The sequence below is a fragment of the Macrobrachium rosenbergii genome, chromosome 56, assembly GCF_040412425.1.
Source record: "Macrobrachium rosenbergii isolate ZJJX-2024 chromosome 56, ASM4041242v1, whole genome shotgun sequence".
Taxonomy (NCBI): domain Eukaryota; kingdom Metazoa; phylum Arthropoda; class Malacostraca; order Decapoda; family Palaemonidae; genus Macrobrachium; species Macrobrachium rosenbergii.
This window is the reverse complement of record NC_089796.1, coordinates 17,121,802-17,146,801: the sequence shown is the minus strand read 5'-3', so window position 1 is coordinate 17,146,801 and position 25,000 is coordinate 17,121,802. Positions and strand designations below refer to the sequence as shown.

At 35.8% G+C, this 25,000-nt stretch overlaps 1 protein-coding gene across 5 annotated transcripts in view; it reads right to left on the bottom strand.

The window, feature by feature from the left end:
* Window positions 1–25,000, bottom strand: part of LOC136836425 (sialin-like) — a 417,985-nt gene that overhangs the window by 119,450 nt on the left and 273,535 nt on the right. For 2 of the 5 annotated variants that reach the window (XR_010852391.1, XM_067100646.1), the window contains exon 1: window positions 3,743–4,147. The exons of 2 other annotated variants lie outside the window; for them this stretch is intronic. Coding sequence is in view for 1 of the 3 variants with exons in the window: in XM_067100646.1 (XP_066956747.1) it covers window positions 3,743–3,758 (16 nt within the window). In the remaining 2 variants the exon portion in view is untranslated. Of the gene's footprint in view, window positions 1–3,742; window positions 4,148–25,000 lie in introns of those variants that run through there. One more of the 5 variants, XR_010852392.1, reaches the window with a different exon arrangement.

Here is a 25,000-nt window from a genome sequence, read left to right as displayed (position 1 = left end):
CTTTAAGTCGAGCAGACAGATGGTCTATCGATCACGCTGGGTAAAATGAAACACAACAACAACAAAGGAGGGGGAGGGAGGCAATTTGCTAGCGAATTCTTACAATCATATTAATATATATATATATATATATATATATATATATATATATATATATATATATATATATATATATATATATATATATATTTATATGTATATACATATATATACAGTATGTATATATATATATATATATATATATATATATATATATATATATATATATATATATATATATATACATATATATATATATATATATATATATATATATATATATATATATATATATACAAATACAAAGTATAATAACATATTTCAGTTTTGTTTTTGTGTTGGATGTTAACGTAATTCATTTTTCTTTGCTTTTTGGTTTTCTTGTCAGATATTAACGTAACTTTGTAAAAACCTTTGACTTTTGGTTCAATTTTGGTTTCCACTCTATTATTCAGTCACCTCGTACAGGGGCTGTTCACTGTTAACCATCTCTGGATACTCCCACCGGTTTGTGTGTTCTTCTATTTTCTTGTTCGCGAGCGTCTATGGGAGTGTTCAGCGTTTACCGGTTGGCAGTGGGGTTTTCTTCGGTGTTGGTGGGCCCGAAGACCCGTTAATCTGGTTGTGGCCTCCCTACAGAAGGGTATCTTGGACACCGTAGGCATATCTGGCAGTAGCTGCAGCTTGGTGAAGGATCATTTATTTACGCTGTGTGAAAGCGAAGTGGCTCCTCCTGTTTTGATTGACTCCCGGGTGAAGGAAGAGTAGACTTCGTGTCTCACCTGCTTGGCTTGAGTGGGACGTACCGCTTAGGTGTTTCTGTTCGTCACTGGTCATGAGAGACGATCATTTGTATGCCATTGAACTGCCTTTGCCTCGCTGTTCCAACGTATCCTTGAGGTCGTCAGCCGGAGCTTCAATGGCTGAGAAGTGTAAGCCACTAACAATATTTTCATATAATAATTATTATCCTCGCGATTATTATTTTTGGCGGACTTTTGCTGACGTGCGTCAGCCTAAGAGAGATCGACCCTATATACGTGTGTGACCCGTAGGGTTATGGGATTATTTCATCGCTATTCTGTAGTATCAAAATACTGATTTACTGGATCGCCAGTCTGCCTTTTTTTGTAATCTTCAATTGTTATTATGAAAGTGTGTATTTTTGGTTTGTTGTTAGGTGTAGGGAATTATTGTATCTAGCTATGTTTAAGGATTCTTTCTCTCAGTACCCTTTCCTGTCGCGCGTTTGTGATCATTTTTCGCCACAGTATGTTTGTGTCTTCCCACCTTCTCCTATAGCTTCCTCTCCTCCTGTTGGTACGACTGTTAGCTAGGAGTTTGTGTTTGTTGCTTGTATGATGTGTGGTCCTTGCCTTTTCGGGTGGTTATGTAATTACAGTGGTACCCACTTGTGTAAAAATATATTTGTTATTTACTATTATATACACTGTGTTTATTTCGTCCTTCCTGTTTACGTCTGAGTTTCGTTTTTGCTGTTCCTACGGCTATGACTCCAGTAACATAGGAACAGATAGCTTTAAGGTGGATTTATTATATATATATATATATATATATATATATATATATATATATATATATATATATATATATATATATATATATATATATATACTATATATATATATCAGTAGCCCGCAAATATCACTTAATATCGAATTCTTTACCTTGGGGATAACTTACACCAGAGGAGAATTATAACAGATAAGTCCACCTACCTCGGTTAAGACTATTGTCTATCACTTTCTGCAAATCAAAAAGGTCTCAGTTCGAATCCTGGCTAGGGCAGATGCACTTATCACTTATAATCTCCCTCTGGTTGTAAGTTATTTCCATGGTAAAGTGAATTCGATAATAAGCGACAAAACTTCACATATACACACAAGCACAACCACATATAAACAAGTGGACAGAATGATACAGAAGTGTGTGTGTGTGTGTGTGTGTGTGTGTGTGTACGCGCGCGCGCGCGCCCATGAGTTTGTATGGCACTGTTAGCCAGATATAAAGTACACGTGTATCGCAGTGATAACAGACAGGAATCTTCTGATGTCGAGATAAAACGTCTCTCTCAAAAAACACGAAAACAAAAGAAAGTATTGGTTGGAGAATCTCCTCCTCCTTCAGGAATTCAAATGAAAGACAACATATCGGTGTCATACGAGGAAAAAATGATCAGCTTTGCTCTGGCATCCCTTTTGATGAGTAAAAGCCTTCATACCTGATTATTTTCCCCATTAGACACGACTTTACAGTAGTTAAAAACAATATTATTATTATATTATTACTATTATTATTATCATGCACGTACATCCTCACGGCATAACCCAAAAGGCTATCAACTGAATAGCATGTGTCCCTATATAGGATATTGACTGACTGATAAGAGGAACGGCAGTCTGTTAAAACAGAAATACTCAGGTCCCACCGACGAAGCATATCTGAGAGTCGAAATGTTACCGACTGAAAAATTCAAATGCTGATACCCCATACTGCAGTAATAATGAGTTGCCGAAAGAGAATGAATATATGCTGGTAAGCAGCAAAAGTACACTCGCCTGACCCTCAGCGTCCTCACTGGCCTATCTCGAAACCTGATAAGAGATTGCGTGAAAGAGGGTCGTGGCACTTGCGAACGTTTTCTCTTTCTCTCTTTCTTTTACATCTTTATATCTTCGTTTGAAACCCCCATAAGGAAAGAGTCAACAACCTATGAACTCAAAAGGGCTCCGAGGGGAAATCAGCCCGCAAAGAGAGAGAGACGTTATATGGAAAGGTGACAAATAAATAAATAAATATGAGGGAATAACAAAATAAACGGCTGAACCTGAATTCAGACGTCAGCAAAAAGCAGGAATTTATGAGATAATCCTCAATCGTTCTGCTGAACTTCGGGAAATTATAGTAGGTTTAAAATGTGGCTGTGTATCGAGCGCGGTGGTGTACATACTATGATGCACGCCTGTGTTCGTGTGTGCTTGTGTCTGAACATTTCGTGCATGGCTTCATCTCCGTAGTTCGAAGGATTAGCTCATCGAGGTCCTCTCGGTTTAATTATATGATTATACACATAAAACAGTGATCACTTGATTTGATTTGGATTTCTCTTCTTCTTCTTCTTTCTTCTTCTCTTCTTCTTTCTTCTTTCTTCTCTCTCTCTCTCTGATGCGAGATGCCGGGATCGAACATGGGCTATTTTGTTTCAAGCTGAGAGAGCTAACACTATGCTAAGAATACAGAGAGAGAGAGAGAGAGAGAGAGAGAGAGAGAGAGAGAGAGAGAGAGAGAGAGAGAGAATATACTGTACAATCAAACATCAGATTACATAAAAATGGATCGGCGAAAACGTCTTGCAAATGGTCCATAAAATCCCATTGACTGTAAAATTCCAAGTCTGTTCCAATTAATCTTATTGCTTACAAGAATATGCGGTGCAATTAACAATTAACTTGAAGCACTCAAGATTAACGAATAAATTAACGTAATAAAAAATGGAGCAATACGCAAAACAAATGATCAGTGAATGCTTAAGATAAAAAGATTAAATAACCACTTATGTTGACAAGGCATTAGTGCGCAACACATCCATATTAATTTGCAACGAACTGAAGAAATAAGCAACCACTTCCGTCAAGAAGGTTTCAACACCATCACTTAGACGATAAAACAAGTAAGTACTCACTCTGACAAGTGGCCATGACGGCGAAGTTCTGCTGTCAACCACCCAATGTGTCGAATAAGAGTAAAACTGAGTCTTCTTCTGAGGATGCTCTCTCCTGCCAGATACACGGCGCGAGAACTTGCACCAGCTGTGTATGGTTTGCGCGTGAAAGAACTAATGATATATGCAATCCTCTGGGTAGACGCACTGAATGAGGTGAGCTCGCGGTGGAGGGGGAGGGGGCACGCTCTCTAGTAACACCTCCCCAGATTAGGGACCTACCGAAAAGAGGTTCTAGCTGGATTTCATGGAGATCACTTCAGCAGACGCGTCTGCCCTTCAGACCCTACGCCGCAATGCTTGACTATACGACCCCAGGGGGCTTGAATGAGTGACTGACTGATTTCGGAATGCTGGCTGTGCAATGACTAAGGTCACTGAAGTCGATCTTGGATGCCAAACGCGTCTAGTTTAATGATCATTAAACTTGGGGGGGGGCGCGCCCCCGAAGCTTCCAAGGGGGGCGCAAGCAGGGTTGCCAGATGGTGACTATTATTTCTTTTATTTGTGATGTTAATTGTAAAATTGCCAAAAACATTATCACTTCTTCTATCTGTTTTCTAATTATTATCTCAAAACATGCCAAAAATTCCAAATATAAGTCAGTTTTCAATTCAAATCTAGTTTATGAATTGTCTTTTATTGTTATGATAAGATCCTCCCGTTTTCTATGACCACTTTATCAACTGAAATATAGCACAATGCATACTTATGAAAAATTTTACAGCAATGAAACAAAAATCTGTCATTCATCCACATACCCATATACGCCATGAAGTATAATAGTATACAAGTAGACGACGTATTGTTTATAGTTTATAGTTGGCAAAAATTTCAGGGGTAGGGGGGCGTGGGCTCTATACATAATGCAGAGGGGGTCGCAAGGCAAGAAAGTCTAAGAACCACTGGTCTAGTTCGTACCGTCTCTCTCATATCAGGCATCTTATTGATGTCAACTGTTTATGAAAGAGTAAATGTGACACCCTTCACACTTAAGTAATCTCTGAGGAGCGAAATGACTACCGCGGAAAAAGGGGGTTTCAAAAAACGACTCCATAAAATTTACAATGAACTCAAGCTCTGCCTTCGACAGCTGGGTAAATGAAATGTGTACAGTCATTTCAAGAGTCTCTGATAATTATGATACCGGCGGCAACTCGTCGTACGTCGTCAAACGGAAGGTTTAGATAAGAGAGGTCAAGAAAAAGATAATGAGAAAGTGGCAGGCGTTATTGGATTTTTACCTGAACAAGATTAACTGACAACAGCCAGGAGCTTCTGATACTTGTTTACCGTCCTCCAAGTCTTCCTACGCAACCAAACCAGTTTATTTCACTTTCATTTTTCCTTCTATTTTTCTCCAATCTTTCCCACTTCGTTTTAATAATTTGGCTTTTTATTCCATATTTATTATGTATAAAATCCTTTTCATACACATGCACACACATATATATCTATTTAAATAATATACATATATATATATATATATATATATATATATATATATATATATATATATATATATATATATATATATAAATTATTTTTTCCACTTAATTCCTCTTTTCCAAAAGAATTTGTTTCTAATAACAAAGAAACAAAAAATATAGGAAAGCGTATTGATGAACGTATAGAATATGCTGTTTAATACTTTCAACAGCATGAGCAAGACATCTAACACATTAGAGTAATATTATTAGACTGTATTATAAAACCCATTCACTTTATATTGTAACCTAAAAGAACTGTTTCACACACTATACAATAGCAATCGATAATTGAGTAAAACAAGTTCCTAGGAGCCTAATAGAATGCGCCCGGCTTCTTCTCCTTCCCCTATGTGGTTATGGACATTGTGAACTCGAGTGTCATTCCTTCATACTTGTAATTTAATCCTCAGCCGTCACAGGTATTTCAGTCTAGGAATCTATTTCGATTTGAGGCGAAGGTCTGTTTTCCCCTCGGAAAATGAGTGAATTTGATTAGTGTTCTGCCTTCTCGTATATATAAAATTACTGTACTTGACTTCTTATTAGACAATCGTACGTGTTAACTGGAATGAAAAAGGCTGAAAGATAATAAAAGGATTGCGCGTGCAATGTCGAGACAGGGAACGCATAAGGTCACATATTGCTGCGGGAAACATTCGAGTGAGCTTGACGTTTACTTTCGCATTAAGCGTAATACCAAAGTTCCACATTCATTTTGTGACACTTTACAAGCTTTGCATCACTAAGTGAACTAAGGTACAGTAGGAGTGTTATACTCGTGTCAACAAATAAAATGTACTTATGACAATATGACGAAACTAGACAGGTCACGAAAGGGAGCCTCTAAAGGAGGGGTTCCAAAGTGGTGCTCGCGTGCACCTCTGTGCTCTCTGATAATCTGGCAGTGCTCTTTCGAAGTTATTAAAATCGTGCTCGCGAGCACCAACTCTTCATAGGCCTGACAGCCGAATTTAAAATACCCTTCCGCATTTTTCGTTTTATATTCATAAACTGCTTGCGAGTTGCTTTGGCAAACACTAATGCGGCAAAAATAGAAAAGCTAGCCAAAGCAGTTCAGCAGCAGGGTTCTCACTGAACCCACAAAATAGCGGAGATGTGGACTTGTTTTATTATTATTGAAATAATTAGCTTGTGTGTCAGTGTTCAGGATATAATGCTTCCTATGAATTTTATTTGCTCTCTTTTTTTTTCCTTTGTAGTTTTCCACGTTTATCACAACACGATTAACATAATGAGAAATATAGCTGATAACAAGCAAACGTATGTTTTAGTTTGTTATTGAACAATAAAACTCATTTAGTTACACTTTCAGATATCAATATATTCTGACATGAGAGGTAAACATATTACCTGTGAATCATTGTGTGCCGCTAAAGTACTATAATATCCATGACAGGTATGTAAAATATGCCTGATTGGTGAATGTCAGTAACTTCGAATAAACATCCAAGCAGTAAAAAATCATATTTGAATCTTCAATAGCAAGTAAATTAAAATTTTTGTTACCTTTAAATAAACGAAGACTAAGTCTTTCACTTACTAATCGGACTGCTTCTTAATTCCCAAACTATAAAATTATTGTGGTGCTCTCACAGTTATCCAGAAAACAGGTGGGTGCTCATCAGCTTGAAAAGGTTGGGAACCCCGGTTAAAGCATATTTTACTGCGGAGCTCACGTAGGCTACGTAAGCGTGCGTCTGTGTGCGTGCATGTGCCATTCAGTGCATATACTTTGACCGATGTAGTTTTAATGGAAGCACAGTAATCGTCTCATTCACCATCTTATTGGTGAAGCAAAGAGCGGACTGCTCATTCATTCTCTAGAAGCTTCAGTCTAGCAAAGAAACCTAAACTCAAGACTTGAGAGGCCGTGAGTAGTGTACAATTAACTCGGCCAAGATTATACTTTAAGTTCTCTCTGTCAGTAAGCACCGTTATGTTAAAATGAATGAATATCATTTAATTTTTGTTGAGCATTCAGTGTTGAACTGAATATAGAATTTAAGCAAAAGGCCAAACACTGGGACCAAAGAGGTCATTCAGCGCTGAAACAGAAACTGACAGTAAAAGTTTAAAAGGGGTAACAGGAGGAAAGCCTCGCAGTTGTACTATGAATCAACTGCTAGGAGAGTGTGGAAAGTACGATGGAAGAAATATGAATGGAGGTACAGTAAAAGGAACGAAAGGGGTTGCAGCTAGGGGGCCGAACGCTGCAAAGAACCTTAAGTAACGGCTAGCCTACAGTGCCCCGCACAAGGCGCACTGGCGGCACTACCCGCCCACGGGGAACATTCAGTGTGCTTCACGAAATAACTGGCTACATTCTAGCGTTGCTGTCAATATGGACCCTTTTCTAGAAATCTTTCATTGCTTTGTTTACTGTTACTGAGCTAACTGTACAATGGAAGAAAACTGCTTAGGCCTATTTCTGAGGCCTTTGGAATCACAGAAGTACAGATTTGGACTGCTATTAAAGAAAACGGCGATGTAGTATTTGGAGGCCCACATTGTTGGCAGAGGTCTCAAATCAAGTGGGTCCTTCCTTAGTAATACTCCTGCTCAAAGAAAGAGGAATCCGAGGAAATATGGGGCTGATTGTGAGAACCGATCAGTCAATCAATCAGTCTACACTGGTAATCAAGCCTTTTTTTTTAATTACTTTGCTATATCTGGATAAGACATCCAATTATCTTCTTTTATCACCTTTCCACTACTCAACCTCATCATAATGCTCCATACATTCTCTTCGCCAATGACATACTTGTCCTTTCTTTCATACTTCATCACTTTTATATGTTCTAGCCTTCTTTACATCCGGTTTCCTTTCCAGAATGTTAATTTCAACAGCTTCCATCCGTCTTGCACGGGCATTTTACATCAAGCCTTAGGGCACCGGACTTCATATAACTCGAAAACAATCAATTTTGCCTTCTTCATCTTGTGCCAATCAACATTCACTCTGCCGCTAATCGTGAAAGTTAAGAAAATCAATGCTTGATAATACATACAATCGTTTCATTTAATTTGTTACCAGTTACCTAAACAAATATTACACTTAACTTCCTCTCCTCAATGACTCTTTTATCAAGGTCTGCATAGTTTCTCTCCATATCTCAATTCACTACAACCATTTTATCAATTCCAATACAACAACTCTTCCTTGCAATATCTGCATATTGTTTTGGCGTTACCCGGCCTCCAATTCAGATCTTTTATTCTCATCTTTACTCTGTCCCTCAATTTATTTATGGTAAAAACCAAGAGCTTCATTAAACTTTATGGTCGTCCATGACCTAAATATGCATTCAAGAACTCATACATACGCCCACATGAATACAAAAGACAAACACACACACATATATATATACTTGTATATATATATATATATATATATATATATATATATATATATATATATATATATATATATATATCCGTTAAAATCAGTTAATTGCATCAATGAGTTTCTTGCAGGATTCTTCATACCGTCGGAATTTTTATCCGATTCTCATGTGTCAATGTACTGATTTTTTTTTATTTGGCACGAAAAACTGTTTCACCACTCTGTGGCCTTTTCAAGCGACTACTGAAGTACATAGGGCTTACAACCTATTTATTTCATCGTTGTAAGTGCAGACTGCGATTCAGCAATCGACTGAAGATGCCACAGAGTGGTGAAACAGCTGTCGTGACAAAAAAAAAAAATAAATAAATAAATGGAAGAAACGGGCGCATGAGAATCGGAAAAAAACTCCGACGTTATGAAGATTTCTGCAAGCAACTCGTTGATGCCCCTAAATCAATTGCTTTTGACGAAAATTGTATAAGAGAAAAACTACGCCCTAAACGTGTGCTTGTACACACACACACGCACGTGCGCGCACACACACACACACACACACACACACACACATATATATATATATATATATATATATATATATATATATATATATATATATATATATATATATATATATATATATATATGGTATATATATATATATATATATATTCCTTGTTCGCCCTCTCTGAATTATTTTAGTAAGAATATCATTCTGACAAAAAACAGGAAGGCGTCTCTGTCAAAGCTAAGAGAACACAGGCGAGGGAAGGTAGTGTTGTTTCAAAAAAGTAACGTCTTAGTAGGGAATAAGTTAGCATTAGAGTCCTAACCAACACGTAGGGTTTTCACCAAGTATCCTCTAGTGAAGGTGATCTTAAGCTTCCCTTTTCCCTGTCCTATGCATTCGGCGATGTTTTGTCAAATTTTCAGACGGCCGGAGCCTACATGCAAGCGTTACTGACGAGACACAGCGCCCTGACCTACCCACAAAAAGGCAGAGAGAGCCCTACCATCGTGAAACGAGCACGTATTTGTGCTTCGAGCAACTCTATCCTTTGTCCTTCCCTATCTGTTATTTTACTCAATGAATCAACAATAAGTGTTCTTCAAGAACGCAGATCGGCAGTTGCACTGCGCAAGCAGCCTACGTACGGTAATTCTGGAATTGGCAAGATTTTCGTCGACTTGCTAGTATCTCTTCCACTGTGCTTAAATTTTTCCAATGTTTCCCCTTCAGCCACCATTTACAAGAGAACCTGGTATAATCATATTTCTTTTATGAAGTCCAGTGTATGAATAATGATCATTGCCTAGTGAATTGCATAAGCTATTCCCGTGCAGTGAGTAGGAATTAGGGAAAGTCAAGTGTACTGTAAGTAAAGTTCAGGCAAACCTTGGATCCTGATCACCAAAGTTTGGAAGAGAAATATCCGTTAGAGTACAAGCATTCATTGCATTATATTTTTTTACGGAGGCTGGGAAAATTGACTGTGTCAGACATTGAGTAAAGGTTCATGTAATTTCCTTGCTATCACAGAACATTCCTTCTTTGTTGGGACTAGGCGGAAGTGAAGGGGTTTAATGTAATTCCTTTGTTACAGAAGTAATCGATTTTTTCCATACGTAGCCCCGACTGGCGACCTAATCCAAATAAGTAATTGTCTGTCTTTTGAGGGTAACTTTCAGCTTCAATTGGCAGTTTACGTGTGTCCTTGGCAAAGCAGGGCTACATAACTTACATTCATTAATTAAGAAACTCATCAGCCAAAGCCCACATGTAACAATATACATATAACCATATAATTTTCCCTATCCCAACAGTAATCCACACTGATTAATAATTCTTATTTAGTGACGCTGACCTGTGTCTCAAGATAACTGATAGGTAATGTGTTTGTATTTATAGATAATAGTCATACTTTAGTATAGGGGTTCCCAACCTTTTGAAGCCGATGAGCACCCACCTGTTTTCTGGATAACTGTGAGGGCACCACAACAATTTCATAGATTGGGAATTACGAAGCAGTCCAATTAGTAAATGAAAGACTTAGTTATCGTTCATCTAAAGGTAAAGAAAAATTGTAATTACTTGCAATGAAGATTCGAAAATGAATTTTAACTGCTTGGATGTTTATTCAAAGTTACTGACATTCACCATTCAGGGGTATTTTACATACCTGTCATAGATATTATAGTACTTGAGTGGCACACAATGATTCCCAGGTGATATGTTTATTTCTTATGTCAGGTCACATTGATATGTAAAAATGTAACTAAATAAGTTTTATTGTTCAGTTACAAACTAAAACATACGTTTGCTTATTAGCAACTATATTCCTCATCATTACGTTAATCATGTTGTGATACACGTGGAAAACTACAAAAAAAAAAAGAGCAAATAAAATTCATAAGAAGCATTATTTTCTGAATATTGATACACAAGCTAATTATTTCAAATCTTGGACATTAGATAAAAAATAATAATAATAAAACAAGTCCACCTCTCCGCTATTTTGGTTTCAGGAGAACCCTGCTGCTGAACTGCTTTGGCTAGCTTTTTGTATATTTGCCACATCAACGTTTCCTCAAAGCAACTCGCAAGCAGTTTATATATAAAACGAAAAAGGCGGAATGGTATTTTAAATTCGGCAGTCAGGCCTACGAATAGTTGGTGCTAGCGAGCACGATTTTAACAACTTCGAAAGAGCACCGCAGACCACCACAGAGCACAGAGGTGCGCGAGCACCACGCTGGGAACCCTTGCTTTGGTATGACATGGTCAGTTGTTTATATATACGTCTTTAGGATTTTTCTGAGTATGGGTATTCACGCGCATACATACATTTTAGTACAATCATTTCTCTCCATGACAATGAAATAGTTTAGTAAATACGTTAATTTTAAGTTAATCCGAGATTAGTGGCCATGATTGTTGTAACGTCAGCTTTATCTTTAATTGAGGCGTTTCTTTAGCTTTGGAAGAAGTGGTTTTAAGTGTTCTATCAACTTAATATCTCGGCCAGGGTCTTGCGTAACTAGGCACTTGACTTATGTACATTAGATGCTCAATTGTGAAAACTGTTTTACATTCATACAGACTGGACCCTGAGATGCCCACATGTAGGAGAAATTAAAATAGTTATCCTGGTTCTTCTTCTTTTTCTTCTTTCTGCATTTCAGAACTCATGCTTTTAACATTTTGTTTTAACTAGAGGGGGCCTCATTACGGCAAGGAAGTCCTTGCAAGGGAACATAATGATTGTGTCGTAACACCTACGAAAAATTGCTCATGTACTTTCATTTTAATTGGCCTTTCTCAAATTTCAGTTGACTCAGAGGCCAGTAGGAGCAATTTGGACTGACTTACAGTACACGTGGAACTCATCTCTCTCTCTCTCTCTCTCTCTCTCTCTCTCTCTCTCTCTCTCTCTCTCTCTCTATACACTGACATTTATAGTTACCAGTGAAGGTCTTATCATAATCAGTACACACACACACACACACACGTGTGTATGTGTATATATATATACTGAATATATATACACACATATACATCTACGCATATATAAAACTGACACAGGTCAGCGTCACTGAATAAGAATTATATATAATCAATGTGGATTACTATCTGGATAAGGAAAATTATATTACAAGTTATTCTAACATGACTTAATTTTTACGTTCTATGCACGCGAATCCAACACCAAAATGTACAGAAAGTAATTATTTATTTTTTTGTCGATTCGTAGCTGAAAACAAATAAGATTTAGCCTTAAACCAAGTCCTGAATTTTCGATAGCTAACAAATTCAAATTAACAAAATAACTCAACAATTAACAATCTGAGTAGAAAATGACATGCCATGAAGATGGGCGGAAACTTTTTTAATAAAACAGTCTTTAACTTGAAAGGATACTATTATTATTATTATTATTATTATTGCAAATGTTCATGCATCATAAGGGCCAAAGCCCAAAAGACCATTAACTTCTAAAACATTACAATAAATATACAAATAAAATACAAATGAAAAGAGAGATTCCAGTGTATGCATTAGACTGGAGGATGCAATGCGTGTAATTTGGCCTGTGGAGAGAGAGAGAGAGAGAGAGAGAGAGAGAGAGAGAGAGAGAGAGAGAGAGAGAGAGAGAGAGAGAGAGAAGAGAGAGAAATGTCTTTTGTTCTGAGAGCATGATAAAGTTGCTCTCACAAATATTTACACACAACACAAATCCCATTTTTTCAACACAATATAAATATTCTAGTTTAGAATCATCAAACCTGCTACCCACTTGGTCTAGAAAATTTAAAATTTCAAAGAGATCTCGAAGTTCCAGCGAAGACGCAATGCATTACTACCTGAATACAATAATTCTCCTGTATTTTAATAATTTACATACACTTTCATCTATTTTTTAATTTGTTTACTTTTTTTAATGTGACTTCTTCTTTCTGCAGTTCCACTAACTTCTGGTACTTCTTAATGAAAATCGTATTCTTTGAAGCTTGAATTTCAAGCCAATGTCCCCTATGGGCTTGTTCCATATGAATAGGTTTTCAAAAATAACAATGATAACTACAGAACTTAAAATGGCCGATAACACACAAAATTCTTCAAGTACAATTCAACTCTTGGCAGTGTTAATGATTATAGGAATATCACGAATTCTGTTTAACGCACTGAATAATTACAGAAGTTACAGCACACTTATATATAAAAATATTCATCCTACACGCAGCCTTTTTGACAACGACTAGACTTCAGTCAGATTTTATACCGATTGTACGGAATATTCTACATGTCTTGCATGTGAGAAATAGTGACCCAGTATATTGATATACTAAAAGGACATTAAAAAATTTAAATCCCTGCCAATGCAATTTAATAATCTGCATCATCTATGATTTACCTAGTTACTCAGACCAACCGTATTATTCACGTTTCTTCCCACAAACAACAGGAATTTGCAGGTTTCTGAACAAAACGTCAGTACCAATATACCAACGGACAGAAAAAAACAAATAAATTCATTAAAGCTTTAAAAACATAGATAAAGCAACGTACGTGGAGACTCACTGGCATACAAATTTAATATTGCAATAAAGTTCAATAAGTCACCAACTGTGACAGTATTTTATACGATTTATGTAAAGGATGTTGCTGATGCTGTTTGCTTTACTTGAAAGATGAACAAACATCACTACAGCATTTTTACCAAAAGGTCAAAGTAACATTAAAAGTAATCTGTGTGGTGAAGCGCCTTGAATAATTTATCCTTCGATCCTTCGGAGACTTCTCTCTCTCTCTCTCTCTCTCTCTCTCTCTCTCTCTCTCTCTCTCTCAGAGCTCTCTCTCTCTCTCTCAGATTTCGTGTGTTGTACTTGCAATAGAAACTTGGTTATACAAATCGTTCATTTACTCACCTATTTCAATAATATTAAAATTAGACACAATCTTAGGTATTCCCTCATTGGATTACAATGAATAAACACAACGATAAACACGAAGGACGCAGAAAAATTATGATTCCGCAACACATTTAGACGGGGTTGTTCTAATTAATCAAGCTTCTACATTTGTAATTTCATCACACGGTACAAAACAATTTTGGATTCCGTTGGTAGTTCAACACTCCTCTGCCATCCGTTTTTTTTTTTTTGGGAACAGAGCTCAGTGACAATTTTGTACAATAATGTTTTTGTACCGGAGAGATTTTCCTACTTTGTAAACTACTTTTTACCTCATAAGTTCCCCACGGCTTGTAGTTCACAACTAAAACACTGCAAAGTCTATGAACTTATCATTATTTTTAGTTTATGAAGGATTTAATGTCCTACATATATATCTTATGAAATATTATCATGCATGGTTGATACCATTTTAGACTCCCTTTCCCCTTACCATGTTTCGCAACCATACTTATTATATTGAACGGCCAATTAAAGTTACAATTACATTTACTGGTAATGAGACATCGCTAAACTGTGTTTCTAATGATAAAAATGAGATCTTTTACTGGTGGGAAAGAGAGCAAAAAGATAACGGCTAACAAGTAGCAAGCGACAAAGTAAGAATGAAGGAAAACAGCTACCAGACTCGTAAATAAATGCAAAAAGAATGAGAGTATAATCACAAAGACTAAAAATGTTCTTTTGTTCACAGTTGTCTGTGGAGACCAGCACATGTTCAAAAACACAGTCAGTTTCCTTTTACATTTAATCTTAATTCCTGCCGATGAGATTACCATATAGAAAAACTGCCTAATGAAGATGGGAGGAAAACAAGAAAGAAAATTTAAAATAATTCTGGTGACTGATTTTTTTTTTGGAGTACGATTCCCCACACAAGGTTTCATCATATATCTTCAAATTATTGCTATACTTATGTTGCTTATTTAAGCCATTTAAAAACATGGATGTCGAATATAACTTTAAATTTCGCATTTTCTTTAGATGCTCAGTTTCTATCTAAACCTGATTCTTGAAATGTCGTTGCAACTTGTTTTCAGTATAAATAAAAATGAAGAAATCTGAAAGGACGCAAACCATTCACATTGGAGATGACAAACTATATTCAGTTGTTTAAATAGTTTAATACGAGTGCAGATGAAGAAAGGAATGTAATAAAGTCTAAGATAATATGAATAAGGAAATAAAGAATAATGTGTCTCATCTTATTTCCTAAGAAAAGAGACAAATGCGTATACACAGGTAAAGAAGCACGGACCGAAAAACCTAATCATGCTGCGGGGAAAAACCGCAAAGAACGTACGCTGGAATACCACAGATATGTCAGCAAAGTGCAGCAAGGGATTTGCTCTGCGTTCGTGTCTTTCACGAGTCGTGAACTTGTCGCGCCCACGTCATCGGCTGCCTTTGCCAGGCAAAAGGCCCCTTGACCTGCCTCTCTCGCGCTTTTGTGATTCACATCTATAAACAGGATCCTATTGCTTTCAGCAGCCAAACACGTGCGGATTTTTAGGCTAGGACATTCCACCCTTGTTCTACTGAGCTGATCTAGTTTTTAATTTTACTGAATGAAGTCACCTGAAAGCGGTAAGGTCCTTCAAGGGGGTGAAAAAACACCAAGCAATTTACAAACGACCAAGTCCTCTTATACTAAATAGGTTATCTCTCCTCGGCCTAAGATAACTACTATTTTTGACTGCCAAACTCTGCCGCTTTCTCTTGCAGATGTACGATCAATGATTCTTCAAGGAAGCGGTAGAAATTTGGCAGTCAAAAATGAAGTAGGTTATCTTAGGCCGAGGAGAGATAACCTCATATAGTATAAGAGACTGTCCAATTTGTCGGTAGTTCACCCCTGAAGGACCCATCATTTAGGTGACTTCGTTCACTACAAATTAAAAACTAGACTGGGCCAGTACAGAACAAGGGTGAGTCTGTCCCAGCTCAAAATCAAGAGTTGACTTTGCGTAAATTATTAATAATTGGATATTAAATCTTATTATTTATGACGTAGTATTGGTTGTCATAAAAATGTCATGCATAAGTGACAAAGATTAATTTTATATTATATTATATTATATTATATATATATATATATATATATATATATATATATATATATATAATATAGTATAAAATTAATCTTTGTCAATGACATGACATTTTTTTATGACAACGAATATTACGTCGCAAATGTCGTTTAATATCCTATGCATTAATAAATTACACCAAGGGGACTTTATAACGATATATGCTTTGTCCCCAGCAGGATTCAGGAATCTGATGCCTGGTTAGAAACAACGACAGACAATGACTTGACCGCAAGCTATCAAGTTATATATATATAATATATATATATATATATATATATATATATATATATATATATATATATATATATATATATATACATATATATATATAAATATATATATTTCTTTTGAAGAGGACGTCAGGTCTATCGCAATCCCATCATTACGATAATTTCTGAAAGTTGATATTTTCCAACAGGAATTATTTTAAGTCATCGGTGAAGACTGGATAGAAATTAAGGTTACCTGGATAAAACTTCCAAACAGAACAAGTTTTCTGTGAAATTTTACCTGAATAGCAAATAATTCGAAAATAGAAGTTTTCCGGGTTCTAAAGAACACCGCTGCAATCCAGCAATAGTGTGCTTCAGATCCAAAGGTTAAAAAGGATGGAAGAAAGAAAGGTGACGGCAGACCCGACACACTTTGAAAGATGCAAGGTTATAGGAGTCATTAGGGGAAGTTTACTGAGGATGAATTATAACAATTCCCTGTGAGGATAATCTCCAAATAACCTGGCAACTTCTGAAATACCCGTAGACTGAAGAACAACAGATAATTCCCGCAAATGATACAGAGTAACGTATCATGTAATGACAATACAAAAAGCAGCTTTAATTCATGTTTAAAGATGTTTAAGATTTAAAAGGCATTTTCGTTTCACTTTCGACCATGTGAGAATGTATCAAGTAGAAAGAATTCCATGTGTATGAGCAACTGGCAAAACATCAAATTCAAATAACTGAAATTCATTGGAAATAAACCTGCATTTTCGCTTTTACAGTGGCGATAGAATGAGCCTACTGGAAGTTCGGTAAATTTCAGGTCCTTCATCTAATTTACATTTTTTCTAAAAATTATTCTCCCGCTCATATATTAACCAGTGAATGGCTAATTCCTCTGGTTAACCGGTCCGTGAAAGTGGGTCCGTTCGTGAAGATCTGTTTGGCCGCACATTAGCTGTCCTGTTAAGGATTGTTATTTGTCACTGGTGCGAATGCTTAGAGGTTATTTGCCGGAGAACATTCAGTGCTACACACACACACACACATCGCATTTACAGTGAATGTGTGCACATATATAAAGACGGTGTGCTGCCGCTTTTTTTTATGCATAAGAAACGTGTTAAGCAAGACCAAGTGAGCTCGACAGAACAAAACTTTGTCTCACCCAGAATCTGCCCTCTTTTAGAGCAGCAGACTGGACAGTCAAGACAGTGACAGAGAGAGAGAGAGAGGGAAGGCGGGGTTACATAATAACGAGTTGCGTAGAGCCGCCCCTGACATTTCCAAGGAAGTCATGAAAGCCATTCTTAATTTGTTATTCCGATACTTATTACGTCACGAGTGAAACTGTTATCGGTGTAACAAATTTGAAAACAACGAAGCATTCCCTTACATATTGGATGACATTACATAATTTTAACTGGCTCAGATCCTCTCTTCAGGTAAAGGGCATAATAATTTCTAAGTTCCACATTTCGTCGTGGTGACAACATGGAAATAAAAGGAGCTTACCTACCAACACGTCTGGCATTCAGTGGTGGTCACCCATCCAACTGCAGACCTGTAACACCATAGTCAATTTCAGAGAGCAAGACTAGTGTTGAAATAAACATGCTGACAGGAATCTAGACAAAGTTGTGAATATGCATTAACAATAATTGTGGGATTAGGGACCAAACTCATTTAAAAGTTGAATACAGATCTTCTTATAAAAAAAGGAGACTGCAATATGCAGAAACATAAGTTTCGAAGAGAATATTTCCAAAAAATAATCATTGTAATCAATAAATTGCTCTCAACAGAAGGCTAACACAACACCACATATTCAGTTCGAAACAAATCCTAAAAGGAAGTTGCACATAAAAACCTAACTATTAAATTAAGAAATGACTTAGCCGTGTCTTCCATTCACGTAACTTATTACATCAGTCGAGGGGTAAATTATGAAGAAAAATTATGCCTTCATAAGTGAGCTTTCAAAACAAATAGAGTTGTGGTCGGTGAGTACGGCTTCTAAGTCTATACGCGGTCGTTAAACCACTTGAAATGCGTTACAAAAATTAGGCCACTATCTTTATTTCTGTTATCTTATCAGTCTTAAATGGGTTCGTCTTTGCCCGATGTTTCAGAAGCTGGCTCGACAACATAATGGCCTTTTAGCGTTGTTCAATATAATTTTCTACAAATTAACAATGACAGTGATGATAATAACAATAATAATAATATTAATAATGCTGGTATAGAAAATCACAATTATATAGTAAATATTTTTATGTAAAATGAACCAAAAACTTTCTCGGAACGGTGTTTTCTCAAAGAACGTTAGCTGCATTTAACACGCACCATACATTATATAATATTTTACTATATATGTGTATTTTAATATATATTTCTGACAATTGTGATATGCTTAATAATATATTAATATTGAGCATAAATAGGGTCTGGATAAAAGAGCAAGTATATATATTTTATATATATATATATATATATATATATATATATATATATATATATATATAAAATATATCACATCACTACAGGTGAAAAAAAGAAGAGACTGAGTGTAGGTTCTGACCAGTTTCTGACTTTATTTCCAAGTCATTAACGACGGACTGATACACAGTGGTAGAAATGTTATATATATATATATATATATATATATATATATATATATATATATATATAACATATATATATATATATATATATATATACAGGACAATACGGACAAACATACAAAACCGCTGGAGACTACAAATACACACTAAGAGTTGTCAGAGGAGGGGCGACAAAACTCATTAGTGCCAGCGTCCCGTACTCTGTTTACAAAGACGATAATCCTTTTCCAAACGTCCACTAACTTCCTTTAAATTTCAGCATTTTAAACATTTTCTTTTGAAAAGATCAAGCTTATACTTCACACGCCTTTAACTGATATTCATGCTATGGCAACAGCTTTCTTTTATAAAACTAGACTATATGCATTATTGTGTTGGCTGTTGCTTGAGCGCAAACTTTAGAAAGAACTGTTGCCAAATTCCAAGCAAGAAATTACTTTGTGTAAGCCTACAAACTAATCTATCGTAAGCTTAGAGATCTACCGACTTGATCGGAGTTAATGGACTACTAATCATCCCTCGTCACCGATGACAATGAAAAGAGTGCACTCTCTCACGAAGTCCTACATAGAGATATCGTTACTGCAAAGACTTTTTCTGCAGGAGGAGAGAGAGAGAGAGAGAGAGAGAGAGAGAGAAGAGAGAGAGAGAGAGAGAGAGGTGGCTCTAGAGATATATATATGTATGTATATTACTTATATGTGTGTATATATATCCATATATATATTTGTACATTATATGAGCGCAATTTCCGAGAAGATTAAGAGGCCATGGTGGCTATTACAACTACATATATATGTATATATACATATACATTACACATGTATATATATACAGTCACGAAGTGATCAAGCACCTAGTTATTACACAAATAATACCAAAAAGTTACCATCACAGCGACTAGATACTTGAAACCTCATAACAAATGTACTATGACTGAATCTCTAAAGGTACAATGATCCCATAAAAATCCTACTTATCACTTGAGATAATCAATGTAACTTCAGCAAAGTTATGGGTGAGGTAACAACTAATAGTTATATCCAGACTAGTGGAAAATGGGTATCACTTCAACAAACACTATAAATGTTTCTCTGGCTCTATATTACCTAGATAAGTCTCAGGTGAACAAACAGATACATCACTTACCTTGTACACATTCATTAATTTCTAATTACTGGTGGTCAAAATGAAACGCTGAGCTTTAAGACTTTAAACAAACAAATTTATTTCTAAGTTCAAATGTTATATGCAGAGTTCATAATCTCAAAAGATTATTATTAATTGATAACAGTGTACGACTTAAGTATTTCTTAATCAAGTTTAATTCACAAACTTTAATTCTAAGAAAGCAATTTGGTTATAAGATTCAAACCACTAACTATCACCAAGTTTTAAAACATATACCTGATTAATCAAACCCAGCATTAAGTGTTCAAGCAAAATATTACTGACTGAACTACCCAAATATTTTCTGAAATCTCACACAAGTATGCACTAACAAAAATGCTAAGTAATCACCAAAGCACAAAAACTTTGTAACACAGTAATTATAAAATTATAGTAATATGATACAACACAGACATATAAGAATGAAATATGCAAAAATGGAAATATACTAACCACCATTTCTATGATGTATAATTAGCAGCAAGACACATTAGAACTCACAATAAGAGATATGTTCATCTCTTATCAAAATAATAATTCTCTTTCACCTAGAACATCACTTTAACTCTTAACATAATAAAACCAGTAAACTTCACATTACCTTTCTTTAGGTGGTACACCATTATACACTTTACACAATGCTTGCACAAAATAATATTTCAGATCACATCTTACAAAATGAATACACTTCTTGGGTGAATTTTAACAAAACTTTTACAAACAGTAAAGCAATCAGCATAACACCCTTATATATATGAATGGGATTATTGAGAGAGAGAGAGAGAGAGAGAGAGAGAGAGAGAGAGAGAGAGAGAGAGAGAGAGAGAGAGAGAGAGACCCTATTTCCAGCAGGCCCTGTTCCTCACTGAGTGCTTCTCATTCAGCACTACACTTTCATCTTCAAAGCCCTCCCAGAATACATGATACATAAAGTATACATACATTATACAAATAGGTATACAAGTGTGTATGGTATACATACACGGCTGGAGCTAAGTCCCAGAAGGAAATATGCCAGGGCTCTTATCAATGACTGACATTTCCTGGTCAGGGTTAAGCAGAAAAAGATATTTTGGACCAAATTCTTGGTCAGCTGTCAACATGTCAACTTCAACTACCTTACTCACTCATTCTCTCTTTTTCAGATTATGAAAAGATAATAGGCACAGACACAGCTAATAAACATGGGTTAGACATACAGAACAAATGCATAATAGGCAATTCGCCGCTAGCTGTCAGTTCATCACGATAAGTCAAGAGGGCTCTTTGTCTTCCTCCATCCAAACACGACTTACTGGACACCTGTGTAAATAAGGAAGCGATCTGATAAGAATCTCACCCTTTCTCTCTGTTCGGCGCTAGCTAAAAAATCGAGTTCATAACACTCAGTATACAATTTCATATATTAAACAAATGGAAAAAACACATCAAGACATTTTAAGATTACATGATACACAATTTATCTGTAAGAAAAAGACATTTTAAAATTATAACATTACAACAAATGACGAGTCTGCAAGCAAAACATCAAAATTTTCACAGAGATATATATAATATTTGTAGAATGGTTAATATATATTACAACATCTTATAATAATACATATGTGTACATATACATATTTTTTAATTATATATATGTACTGTATGTATATGTCCATATATATATTTATATATACATATATAATATATATTCATTATATATGTATATATATACATATGTGTATATATATATATTTTTAATTATATTATAAATATACAACTATGTAGTCCTTTAATTGACATCGGCGTCAATGACCATAGAAGTCACGACGCCTGATAACTTAAAATCATTCAATCATTCGCCTACAAAGCCGCTTGAAGCAAAGGGCTTTTGTGAAATTCCGGAGTTCTTGTGTTTTATCTTCTACAGACTTCCCCTCATTTCCTCCTTCTCATTCGAGTAGGTCTCGGTTTTCCAAGTCTTCTCGGAAGCCCCGCTGACGTTATCGCTTTCTGTTCTGTGACAGAACTTGTCCAACCAGTCTCCATCTTCCTTTCATCGTTATTGGATCTATATATGGAACTTCCTTTAATGTTTGACATACACATATACACAAACATTTTTTATATATATTTATATGCACACGTCCATCCAACCTTTCTTTTCCATTAGGAAGCGTTGCATCAAGGAAGCAAGAAACTTACGTTGCTTCATAAGACATTTAGTAATTGTCTTTAACTCTCTCTCCATGTGATATATATATATATATATATATATATATATAGAACAAATAGGACGACGAAAAGGAGGTGATACATATTCAGCTTTATTTGCAGCCAACGTTTCAAAGCATGGCTTCATCATCAGGGCTAAAATACAAAAATAACAACAATTAAAATCAATACAAAGGACTCAGTAAAATCATTAACGTTAAAATATAGATATTAAAACCGAAACATAAAAGTTAAAACCAACCTAACGCCTCAAGAAAAGAAAACTGAGTGACCAAGAAGGGCACCAAAAGGACGAAGAGAACTCTTAAGCAATAAACAGAGGGGCAGAAGAAGACTGACTATTCAAAGATGGAACCAGTTGTTTGATGGTTAACGACTCGAGGATATGGAGAGAAGTTTCATCAGCAGCTTGCTCTAAGATTTCAAAATCGTCATAGCAAATATAAGCTTTGCATTGCTTAGAATGTTCCCTTATGTTAGAAAACTCCTTTTACTCAATGTACACCCTGTTCTATGGCTAACGCCACGATGAGAGTCAACTCTTACTTTCAGCATTCTTTTGGTGGATCCGACGTAAGTCCCGAGATTACATCTCAGGCAAGTATACTTATAGACACCAAAGAACGCATAAGGTTGGGGAACAGTGTCTTTAAATCTAAAAGAGAGCCAACTGTTCTTGGATTACTTAGAACAGGTTTGGGATTGATACAGTAAAAGTATTTCTTTAAAATCTGCCTCAGCGTAGTTAAAAATTTTTCATCGTTCGTAAAAGGCAAGGAAACATAAAAATCAAGTTTAGGTACTGTAGGTACAGGAATTTTTGGTTGAAATTTATTATTCAAGAATTTTTTGAGATATTTCTCAAATAAAAGTTTAGGGTAGCAGTTATTCTGAAAGTATTTTCTAAGGAACTCAACCTCATTATGAAAAGAGAGCCAGTCTGAGGAGAGAGAAAAGGCTCTGTGCAGTAACGTTAAAATACTATTAAGCTTAAAACTGTAAAAACATGAACTATAAAAATTTGAACCAAGACCAGTATACGTTTGTTTCCGGAAGACAGAAGTGGAGAAGTGCTGGTTGATCTGGTAATTAACACATCAAGGAAAGGAAGGCACTCATTGTTTTCATGTTCTATGGTAAATGTAATACTAGGATGGAGATTGTTAGCGAATTCTAAAAATTGTTCAGCAGCCCATTTACTTTTAAAAGTAGAAAAGTATCATCAACATACCGTTTATAATATAAAGGGCGAAATGAGGATGAACAGTGGCTAAAAAGCATTTCCTCCAAATGACACATAAAAACATTTGCCAGAACTGGACCCAACGGAGATCCCATAGCAACACCGTCGACCTGCTTATAATGCTTTCCATTGAATAAAAAAATCTGTGTCCAGCTTGCTGCCAAATTTAAAAGTTTTTCAAAATCATCTCTATCAAACCCTTGTTAGACAAAACGTGGTTCTATAAAAATCTTATCTAAGATAATTTGTATCGTTGCCTGCAACGGTACATTAGTGAAAAGCGAGACAACATCAAGACTTACCATACACAGATCGAGGTTCTGAGTAACAATCTCTTTGGAAAAGAAAGTGGAGTTAGTAAGTGGTATGCTCATTTTCTGAAAATGGTTGTAATAGTGGTACCAAAAATTTTGCTAACATAACTAGGAGTATTATAAGAGGCCAAAATAGGCCTTAGTGGAATTCCTTCCTTGTGCACTTTCAAAAACTCCATAAGAAGAACCAGATGTGTACAGATCCGAATATGTATGTTCGCTGATTTTATTTCTGTCCTTCAGTGATTTTAAAACCTATTAATTCTGTCTTCAACTTTAAAGATTGGTTGAAAGTAAGGAGAACCAATGCATTCAAATTTTGACCGGTCAGATAAGATAGTATTCATTTTTGCAACATAATCCTGTTTACTGAGAATTACAGTACCTTTGCCTTTATCAGGTTTAGTGATGACCAAGTTTGGTTTTGAGATTTGTTTACTGAGAATTAACAAAGATGAAAGTAAACCCAATTTATTACAAAAAATAAAATTATTAAAATGCTACAGTGCAAAAGCATTTTATTGAAAATGCGTGAATTCACCTAAACACAATTGTCTATTTACACTGAGCTGCCTACCCTGAATTCTTCATCTTCAGGTAAAACTTTTTTGATAAATAACCCGATAAAAAAGGGTCTTGGTCTCTTCTCTCTCTCTCTCTCTCTCTCTCTCTCTCTCTCTCTCTCTCTGGTCCTATACCTGTGCAAGGAATCATACGCAGTAGATGAAATTACAGGACGAAATTGTCGCTTCTGCAAAGTCATCTCCTGAAGGGAGGGTTCAGGGAAAACAGATATAAGCATAAACGTCCCACTCAGGAACACTCAAATATCATTTAGACTTGCCTTTGTGTTTTCACTTGAATGTAAACGCGCCAAATATCATTGATGCATCACACTTTCGTGCCAAAACAACAATAATATGAATACCAGGTATTGTGAAGGGTGTCTTTTTTCCGTAATTTTCATTTGTTTGCGTTTTTTTAACCCTCGGAAAACAGGCAATGCTGTTTCAA